This window comes from Marmota marmota, unplaced genomic scaffold, assembly GCF_001458135.2.
Source record: "Marmota marmota marmota unplaced genomic scaffold, marMar, whole genome shotgun sequence".
Taxonomy (NCBI): Eukaryota; Metazoa; Chordata; class Mammalia; order Rodentia; family Sciuridae; genus Marmota; species Marmota marmota.
Genome location: NW_026000076.1, coordinates 6,583,101 through 6,594,461, shown reverse-complemented (window position 1 = coordinate 6,594,461; position 11,361 = coordinate 6,583,101). Strand labels below are relative to the sequence as shown.

Below are 11,361 nucleotides of genomic sequence, written 5' to 3'. Positions count from 1 at the left end.
ATATAAGAAAAGATTAATCTGAACATTAACTGTGGTCAGGTCCAAGTTAGAAATGAGATAAACTCAAAAAGTAAAAAAAAAAAAAAAGGTACACTCAAAAACTGTTCCAGTTTTGTCCTTTATTGGGTTGTGGAAATAAAGACATGAAAATGACACAAGAGTAAGAAAGAGTTAAAAGTAAGACTACTTAAAAAAAAAAAAAAGACTACCTCTAAAACCAGCATATTTTATTTACCTGATATATTCCACTAACATTTTTAACTCTTCTTTCCCCCAGATTTTTTTTCTATAAACAATTTCATGTCATTTGCCTGAGACAAATGAAGTACTGTAGTCGGAAGTATTTTGTGAGGCATTATGAACTACAACTTTCCCCTCAAAAAAGATATTTTTTTAAAAAAACCACAAATATAGGCTAACATCTGCTCAGGATCTTTTTTTTTCTGAAAATGTTATTGGTGTTTCTATATTCACATGATTTAATTTTATAAGACAATTCTTCAAGAGCAAAGATTTTTCATAATAAAACTGTGATCTTTTTCCCCTAATAACATAGTATGGTAAACTGAATAGAATGCTTCCCCATCCTCAGATTCTTAATTTGTAGTTCATAATATTCATGATATTCGATAACCCATACTCTCCACACTCATCAGGATGACTTTTTACTTTCAGTAGGCCGAAGTGCAGGGTGTGATTTAATATTAACCTTACTCATGGTACCTAAAAAGAAAGCAAATGGTAGAGCAGCAGCTTGGGTGACAAGAACAAGGAGGATGGTTCACAACAATATATCCATTCTTTTCTCTATGAAAAATGTAGAACTATCAATTTCCAATTGATAGGCAATAGGTTATATAAGTGCAAATAAGTCATCCAGAAAAGGGAGGAGAGAGAGTTCCGGTAAGAAAATAGGAGTGACCGCTTTTGAGGAAGACTAAAGGCAAAAAAAAAAAAGAGGAGTTTAACAGAATCCATTCCCTTGTAAACAGTGCTGTGGAGTGGAAGAAGTATTTTATAGCAAGGTTCAACACACAGCTAATGAATTGTACACAGGTGTGGATCATCTGATGTCTTCCCATGTCAAAGTCAAAAACAGACACAATCAAACATAAAGTTAAAAAAACAAGTCACCCAGTTGAAGCAACTGAGGCTTGGAGGATAGGTAATTTGTTCAAAGCTATATAGCTAATCAGTGGCAGAGCCCTGACTGGGACATAGTTTGAAGGTGAGAAACTTCATCAAAGCTACTTGTCCCAGGAGGTGTCAAATGTTTATTTTTTTCAACTATTCTTTCCATTATGTCCTAATTTTTACTACATATTAAGTGCTACTTTATAACTGATACATAGGATAATCTTAAATATATACATTTTCAAATTAGACAGCACCACATTAATGCTTAGGTGGTAAAATTGTATTTTTTTTTAATTAATTTATTTTAGTTTTTCGGCGGACACAACATCTTTTGTTTGTATGTGGTGCTGAGGATCAAACCCGGGCCGCACGCATGCCAGGCGAGCACGCTACCGCTTGAGCCACATCCCCAGCCCGTAAAATTGTATTTTTGAAGTCTGATGTTTGCAGATATGCACACAGGTTTTTGACATTTACTATGTTCATTATGTATCATTAAGGTAACATTTTAAATTATTATATATTTTGTCATTTTGTCTATACTTATTAACAAATTAGCATTTTCTAATTGATGTAACAAAAGCTTTGATGTAATCTGTTAGATTTTGCATTTTTTTTCATTACTGTTACATTTAACCTCAAGAATGACTGATTCACTGGGTTGGGTGGTGCATGCCTGTAATCCCAGTTACTCAGGAGGCTGAGGCAGGAAAATAAAATATTCAAAGCCAGCCTCAGCAACTCAGAGAGGCCCAAAGCAACTTAGTGAGACCCGGTCTCTAAATAAAACGTAAAAAGGGCTGGGGATGTAGTTCAGTGGTTAAGTACGCCTGTGTTCAATCCCCATTAGTCCCCCGCCCCCAAAAAAAAAAAAAAAATAGAATGACTGATTCCTTACATTATTATATTAATATTGTGAATAATCATGTAAAATGTTTTGAGACAGAGTACTATATTTATTAATATAAATTATGGCTTTTTTTTCCATTTAGTAGGAACCGTTCCATCAGTATAGAAAACTAAGAACATTGTTTTTCACTGTATAATCTGGCATTTGTTGTAAATTAAAGCTTATTTTTCTGTTTAAAAACAAAAATTTGTTCAATAAAGAAAAAGAAGAAGTCACCCAGTAAAAGTTGTTTTATATTTTTGTGGGGTAAGATTAGAAACTGGATCACAGTATGCAACTGGTGCTTCCACTCATCATCCCCCTACTGTAGCATCAAGATAAAAGCCAATGCTGGGCATCATGGCATATGCTTATTAATCCCAGTGGCTCAGGAGGCTAAGGCAGGAAGATCACAAAGCCAGCCTTATCAATTTAGTGAATCCCTATGCTTAGTGAGACAATGTTTCAAAATAAAAAATAAAAAGGGCTGGGACATGACTTAGCACCCCTGGATTCAACCCACAGTACTTTATTTGAAAAAAGGAAAAAAAAAGATAAAAACCACCAAAGTTTTTCAAAGTGAAAGTTCCAACGATGTATGCCAAAGACCCTCAACTAAGACCCTTCTAGGCTTACAGGAGGTACAAATAAGAATTTTAGAGTGTATGCAGGTTATTTACATGTCCTTTAAATAAAAAATCTGTTATCCTGGAGGGAAGTAGTTCAAAAGTATAAATAACTTTGCTTAGGGAAGAAAGAAATTCACTGATCAAAGCTTCCTGCACTTTAAGACAGCAATAATTAGTTCTACTGTAATGATTTGTTCTATTTAGTTTGTCTGTAGATTATGATCCTGTTAGCTTGAGCATAATGTGTTACAGATGATTTTCTCTACCCTTTTACAATTATTCTTAAATGGAATGTAATTATCTTCTCAAGGAGCTCACTCTCTCTAAGTAATCACCAAGATATCTAGGAAAAAGGAAGTGCTACTCTTTTGTACCACTAGAATAAAGCCACTTCAGTCGTACAATCCTACCTTTGTCTATCTTTAACTATAACCTAGGAGGATGGTCAGTAAATAAATAAAAACTTCATTGCTAAATTTACTGCAGATGGCAACCATACATCAATATAATTAATATCTATTGCTAAGTAATTGAATTCAATTTGTCTTCAGCACTTAAAAAAGCTCTGAAATTCTTACTTTAATTTCAACTTGCTCTTCCATTTCTTTAGTTTTTATTGTGGTGTATTCCTTTTCAAGCCTAAGAAGAAAATAAAAAAAGTTAAATGAAGGTATGTTTTCATTCAAAAGTAGTTATTAGATTATAAAATTTAAAAATACATATTAACATAAAATACAATTTTAATTTTCCTCAGTTTATAATTTGAGATCTTGATATGAGTAAAATCACCTGAAGAGTTACATGGAGTTTTACAAATGATCACTTTGGCCAGGCTCAGTGGCACACACCTGTAATCCCAGTGGCTCAGGAGTTCAAAGCCAGCCTCAGCAACTTAGTGAGGCCCTAAGCAACTTAGTGAGACTCTGTCTCAAAATGAAAGAATTTTTTAAAAGGGCTGGAGATGTGGCTAAATGGTTAAGCACCCTGGGATCAAACCCTACTACAAAAATAAACCAACCAACCAACCAATAATTACTTACAAATGACAAAAATAAGTGCCATACTACAGTAAAGTTTAGAAAGTGAAATACATAAAGTACCAAACACAAAACTAAGTTGACAAATTCAACTCATCCCTAAACCTATGAAAGAACCAACTACCAATTCCCTTCAAATTAAAACACACCTGCACTGTTCAAAAAATCCTAACACTAGCACTGACTTAAAAAATTATGGTAAGGTTAAAGGAGCAATTCTTCCTTATAGAAGAATTCCAATTAAAAATGTCTATAGAAGGAATGAGGCAAATACAAAATTTATCATTAGAATGTCACAATAATAACTGCCACAAGCAAAAAATACCAGTGGATCAGTTAGTGACCAAGGTTTACACAGTCTTAAATTATATTTCTCAAAATATTTAGTAATTACTAAGGGAATATAGTAAATACATGGTACAGAATCCTGGTAGGTAGCACCTGAGCTAACTGATCAAGGCTAAAATCACAGTAATACAAACTGAATATGTGTCCCTGTGAAGATGTAGTAAGACGGACATACTGCTTCTTTGGACTTCTTCCTAGTAATGCATATACCTCAAGTAAAAGAAATCATCAAACAAACCCAAATTGAAGGACCTTCTACAAAATAACTGCCAAGCTCTCTTCAAAAGCATTAAGGTTATGGGGTTGGGGTTGTGGCTCAGTGGTACAGTGTTCGTCTAGCACACATGAGGCACTGAGTTTGATCCTCAGCACCACATAAAAATAAAATAAAGATATTGTGTCCACCTAAAACTAAAAAGTAAATATTTAAGAAAAAGGAGTATTAAGGTTATGAAAGTCAAGAAAAAAACTGTAATCCCAGCTACTCGGGAAGTTGAGACAGAAGGATCCCAAGTTTGAGGCCAGCCTATGCAACTTAGAGAAACCCTGTCTCTAGAAAAGACTAAGAGGCTTGGGAGGCTGAGATAGGAGGATCACAAGTTCAAAGAACTGTCACTGACTAAAGGAGAGTAAAACATGACAAATAAGTTAATAAGCTATTTTACCAACTCTACTATAATTCTAAAATGATCTAATTCTATAATTCTAAAATTATCTTTAAAAATTTCATAGGCCAATCCCACCCATGGTGGTTCATGCCTGAAATCCCAGTAACTCAAGAGACTGAGAAGGATTGCAAGTTCAAGCCTAGCCTCAACAACTTAGCAAGACTCTGTCTCAAAATTTAAAAATTAAAAAGATCTGAGGATGTAGCTAAGTGGTAAAGCACCCCTGGATTCAATCCCCAGTTTAAAATATATATAAAAATATATATTTATATATAAATTAATTAATTATATAAATAATATATTATATATGTATACATACACCAAAAACTAGTCCCATCAAATTAATTTTTTCTGGTTCTCAACCAATTACTGCAAATATTAACCAGATCAGGCATGAAATAATTTAACTGTTGCAAAGATCAAATTCCTCCTCAAAGGACAAAAACCTATTTTCTAACTATATCCATCATCTCACTTAGCTAACAGCAACTTGTTATAGGTTTTTACACTCATTCTGAGACATAAAAACTTGCCTAAGCTCACACATCCCTGACTGCTACAACACTATGTCTCTCATTAAGGTATGAAAAGTAATTTATAAAAGATTCCAGGAGATGCAAAATATTTTGAACAATGGCTGCACTGTTGAAATTAGCATATAGCCTTTGAAAACAACTACTTTGAAGTAATTGATTGTTATGTACTATGTGAAAATGTCATTGTTATTCATGCAACCACCTAAAACAAAACACTAAGAGTCTTCACTTAATCTTGCTTCTCAATTCAGTCACCAAACATGTTCAATTCAACCTCCTAACAATGCTTTAAAATTCACTATTACTTCTTCATTTCCAAAGACAATGGGGTTTTTGTTTGTTTATTTGTTTTGTATTGGGTATTTTACAAAAGGTTCCTTTATTTTTTATTTTGGAAAAAAGGTCTTATCCTCCCATGTTCTTGGATAGGCAGAATTAATATTGTCAAAATGGCCATACTACCAAAAGTGCTATACAGATTTAATGTGACTCTATTAAAATTCCAATGACATACTTCACAGAAATAGAAAAAACAGTCAGGAAATTCATTTGGAAAGATAAGAGGTCCAGAAGAGCCAAAGCAATCCTTAGCGAGAAAAAGTGACTCAGGAGGCATATAATACCAGTAAATTACACCGCAGAGCTGTAGTAACAAAAACAGCATGGTATTGGCACCATGTTATGGAACAGAGTCCTGCCAACACAAATACAGTTATTTCATACTAGACAAAGGTGCTAGACAAAGGAGCCATAAACATAAATTTAAGAAAAGATAGCTTCTTGGGCTCCGGGATATGGCTCAAGTGGTAGCACGCTCACCTGGCATGAGTGAGGCACTGGGTTCAATTCTCAGCACCACATAAAAATAAAAAATAAAGGTATTGTGCCCACCTAAAACTAAAAAATAAACATTAAACAAAAGAAAAGATAGCCTCTTCAAAAAATGGTGCTGGGAAAACTGGAAATCCATATGTAGAGAATAAAATTGAACCTCTATCTCTCACCCTGCACAAAAGTCAAATCAAAGTAGATCAAAGACCTAAGTAAAAGACCAGAGACTCTGCAACTACTAGAAGAAAAGACAGGCCCAACTCTACACCATGTCAGCTTAGGAACTGACTTCCTCAATAAGACTCCTAAAGTGTAAGAAGTAAAATCAAGAATCAATAAATGGTATCAAACTAAAAAATTTCTTCATCACAAAGGAAACAACCAACGTGAACAGAGAGTCTATAGAATGGGAGAAAATCTTTACCACCAGCACTTCAGGTAGAGCATTCATCTCCAAGATACACAAAGAACTCAAAAAAAAAACTTAATACACACACACCCACACACAAAAGAAAAATAACCCAATCAATAAGTGGGCTAAGGAACTGTGAAATACGATCAGTCAAAAAATGTATGAAAAATGTTCAAACATCTCTAGCAATTACAAAAATGCAAATCACAGCTACACTGAGATTCCACTTCACTCCAGTCTGAATGACAATTATCAAGAATACAAGTAAAGGCTGGGCATGGTGGCACACGCTGTTCATCTCAGAGGCTTGGGAGGCTGAGACAGGAGGATCATAAGTTCAAAGCCAGCCTCAGCAAAACTGAGGCACTAAGCAGGGCTGGGGATATGGCTCAGTGGTTGAATGTCCCTGAGTTTGATTCCTGGTATCAAAAAGAAAAAATAACAATAAATGTTGGCAAGGATGTGGGGGAAAAGGTTCACTTACACATTATTAGTGGGTCTGAAAATTGGCGCAACCACTCTGGAAAGCAGCATGGAGATTCCTTAGAAAACCTGGAATGGAACCACCATTTGACCCACTTATCCCACTACTTGATTTATACCCAAAGGACTTAAAATCAGTATACTACAGTGACACACCCACTTCAATGTTTACAGCAACTCAATTCACAATAGCCAAGCTATGGAACCAATCTAGGTGCTCTACAACAGATGAATGGATAAATAAAATGTGGTGTATATATACACAGTGGAATATTGACTATAAAGAAGAATGAAATTATGGCCTCTGTGGGTAAACAGATGGAACTGAAGAATATCATGCTAAGTAAAATAAGACAATCTCAAAAAAACCAAAGACTAAATGTTCTCTCTGATATGTGGATGCTGGGCCACAACAAGGGAGGAGAAGATTAGAAGTTCATTAGACAAATAAAGAAGAATGAAGGAAAGTTAGGGGGGATGGAAAGATGGAAATACAAAAAACAGTAGAATGAATATCTTTCCTATCCTTATACATGAATATACAACCAGTGTAATTCCATGTCACATACAACAACAATAATGGGATCCTAATTAGAACAAGTTATACTGATTCTATGCATGTATAATATATCAAAATATACTCTACTGTCATGTGTATCTAGAAAGAAGAAGTAAAAAAAAGAGAGAGAGAAAGAGAGAAGGAAGGAAGGAAGGAAGGAAGGAAGGAAGGAAGGAAAGGAAAGGAAAGGAAAGGAAGGGAGAGAGAGAGAGAGAAAGGAAGGAAGGTAGGTCGGTCGGTCGGTCGGTCTTGCAAAGTTACTGAGGGTCTCAGTAAGTACATGAGGCAGGCTTTAATATTAGAACAGTTTTAGACTTACAAGAAGGTTATAAAGACAGTACAGAGTACTTAGTACCTCATCCCAGTTTCCCCTATTATAACATGGTACACTGTTACATGTAATGAACCAATATTAATATATTATTGTTAACTAAAATCCATTCCTAGATTTTGCTTAATGTTCTTTTTCTGTTCCAGGATACCACACAAAATTTAGTTTTCATGTTTCCTTAAGCTCATCTTGACTGTAACAGTTCCTTTTTCTTTTCTTTCCTTTTTTTTTGGGGGGGGGGAGTGGCGGGGCAGTGGCGATGGGGCGGCAATGCTGGGGATTGACCCAGGGGTGCTCTACCTTATATCCCCAGCCCTTCTTATTTTTTGAAATAGGGTCTAAGTGTCAAGGCTGGTCTCAAAATTACAACCTGCCTGCCACAGCCTTCCAAATTGCTGGCGATTATAGGCATGTGCCAGCACACCCGGCTAAGCTGAGAGTTTCCTTGTTTTTTGATGAGATTCATGGTTTTGAGTTAGGTTATATGTAGAATATTTCTCAAATGGGATGTGTCTCATGCTTTTCCGCATGATTACACTGAAGTTATGGGTCTCTGGGAAGACCACAGAGTAAATGTCATGTTAAATGGGTACAAACTCTCAACAGATCTGGATCAGCTGACTGAGATACTGCCTGCCAGGTTTCTCCACTGTAAAGTCAATTTGTTCCTCCTCCACTGAGTGTTGCTTTTTAGAACTTCATTGCAGCTTGTCTAAATTATTAGCATAACTGTTCTCTCCACTGCCAGTTTTATAACTTAAGTCTTTTCTGCACAATACCACCAGAGTGGTCTTTTTAAGATGTTGATTTGGATCATGCCTCTACTGGTGTTACATTGCTTTCGAGACTACCCATTACTTCAGACTAAATTGCAAAGGTTTACAGAAAATAATCAGGAGTTACAAAAAATAACCAGAAGATCACAAATAAACAACCTAATGATGTATTTCAAGCCCCTTGAAAAATAAGAATCAATCAATTCCAAAACCAATACAAAGAAGGAAATAATTAAGATCAGAGCCAAAATCAATGAACTTTGAAAATAAAAAAAAATACTAAGTATCAATGAAATGCAGAGTTGGTCCTTTGATAAAACAAAGATTAATAAACATTTAACCAAACTAACCAAAAGGAAAAAAGATCCAAATTAATCAAATTAGAGATGAAAAAGGAGAAATCACTAGAGATATCACAGAAATCTAGAGAATCATTAGAGATTATTTTGAAAACTTACGCTCCAAAAAATTGGAACACCTAAAAGAAATAGATACATTTCTAGACACATATGACCTAGAAAAATTGAATCAAGAAGACAGAAAATCTAAACAGATGAAAAACTAGGAATGAGACAGAAGAAGAAATAAAAAGCCTTCTAAAGAAGAAAAGCCCAGGACCATATGTATTTTCAGCTGAATTCTGCCAGACTGGAAAAGAACAACTAATGTCAATGCTCCTCAAATTACTCCAGGAAATAGGGATGGAACACTTCCAAATTCATTCTATGAAGCTAATATTACCTTCCTACCAAAACGAGATAAGGACATATCAAGGATAGAAATCTACAGACAAATCTAATGATGAACTTCGATACAAAAATCCTTAAATAAACTGTATTCAACAGTATATTAAAGTATATCATGATCTAGCTGGTTTTACTCAGGGTTGTAAGGATGAAAATAGGCAAATCAATAAATGTAATCCACCACTACACAGAACTAAGGACAAAAAAAACACACAGTCATCTCAATAGATGCACAAAAAGCCTTCAACAAAATGCAGCACCTCTACATGATAAAAACACTAAAAAAATTGTGAATAGAAGGAGCTTTCATAAAGGCTGCATACAAAAAACCCAAAGTCACAGTGAATGGGGGAAACCTAAAAGCATTCCCTTTAAAATCCTAGAAAATACAAGGATGTCCACTCTCACCCCTCCAACTCAATAAAGTACTAGAAATTCCAGCCAGAAGATTAAGCAAGAGAAAAAAGGGATATAAATAGGAAAAGAAGAAGTCAAATGATCACTGTTCGTAGATGACATGATCCTGTACTTAGGAGATCCAAAAAGGTCCATCAGAAGACTTTTAGAGCTAATACACAAATTCAGCAAAGTTACAAAATCAACATATAGAAATCAATAGTTTCCCATACACCGATAATGAATTTGCTGAGAAAAAAAGTAGGAAAACAATCTCATTCGCAATAGCTTCAAAAACAAAAAACAAAACACAAAACAAACAAACAAACAAAATTCACACACAAAAACACCCCAAGGACTAAATCTACCCAAGGAAGTGAAAGACCTCTACAAAGAAAACTTTAGAACATCAAAAAAAGAAAATAAAGAAGGATGCCGGAACATGGCGGCGAAGGGAGTGCATTACCCCTGTGTACCGCATCACTGTGCTGGAGAATGACGAGTTAGAATGGCTAAAAGCTATCTTGTTAGGAATTTCCAGCAAAATTGGGGTGCTCCAAAACCTAGAGGAAGGATTTCCATCGCACAAGGATCAGCTACAGGGGCTCAAACGCGAGAGATTTGTCCGCACGGAGGGTCACGCTGCTTATTCAGCAAATCGCACGGCGGCTAGACTCTGCGGCGCGCACTGGGAAATGACGAGATAGCAATGCAAAGATACAGCGCTGCGGTTTCTGCGGGTTTCTGCGGGCTTCTGCCAGCTGTGCAATCACCGAGCTCAGTGCTGAATTCTGGGTTTGAGACGGGGGAAGGAAGCGGTCCAATTCGGTTCTCCACACCGGTCAGACCACAGAGGAAGCCAGCAGCCACCATCTTGGAGAGCTGACGTCACCATCCCTGTTTTCGACTGATCGCAGCTCATTCAGCCATAGAACAGGTAATTTCAGGCTGCCATTCGCCTGCGTCTCGCAAACAAATTACTCAGGCTCAGTGCTAAAGAACCCGCGGAAACTGCTTCTTGGAGCCTGCTCCTATCAAAACATACACTGAGCATGGAGCGGCCGAATTCCAGCTCCTGGAACTGCTCTGACCCAGGGCTAAAGAACCCGCGGAAACTGCTTCTCGGTCCGGGTCCTGCTGAATACTGTGGAGGTAAATACCAACCGAGCCTTCATAGGCAGTGGCAACAGGATTGAGACGAGGCTTGTGAGGGCCGGTCAGGACTCACCCGTTGCTTTGGTCACCCGGCAAAGGGAACGAAATGCTGCCATTCCCATGGGATACCAACATGGCAGAGATCTGATGTCATCAGAAAGCGGCGGAGGAGAGAACTTTATCGATACCAGCGGCGACAGAAACAGTTGGTCTCCTGGTAAAGAAAGTGAGTCACAAACACCCGAGTCTCTCTCACTTTGTCATCAAGCCAGAGGGGCAGAGCAGAGCCGCCGCCCACACCCAGAACAGGCCCAGCAGCGCGCCGGCGTGGTAGTCACGTAACCCCAATTGGAGTAGGGGCGGAGCAGAACCGCCACCCGCGCCCGCAAGGTAGGCAGACCTGCGACCGACCGGCAGAACAGGCCCAG

General features: G+C 37.0%; 1 protein-coding gene and 1 long non-coding RNA gene across 10 annotated transcripts in view; one reads left to right on the top strand and one right to left on the bottom strand.

The window, feature by feature from the left end:
• Evi5 (ecotropic viral integration site 5) overlaps nt 1-11,361 on the bottom strand; it is a 205,605-nt gene that overhangs the window by 107,542 nt on the left and 86,702 nt on the right. For all 9 annotated transcript variants that reach the window (XM_048814448.1, XM_048814446.1, XM_048814445.1 and 6 more), the window contains one exon: nt 3,234-3,294. In XM_048814448.1, coding sequence (XP_048670405.1) covers nt 3,234-3,294 — 61 coding nt within the window. The remainder of the gene's footprint in view (nt 1-3,233; nt 3,295-11,361) is intronic.
• LOC125620126 overlaps nt 1-11,361 on the top strand; it is an 80,082-nt gene that overhangs the window by 20,574 nt on the left and 48,147 nt on the right. The window lies entirely within an intron of this gene.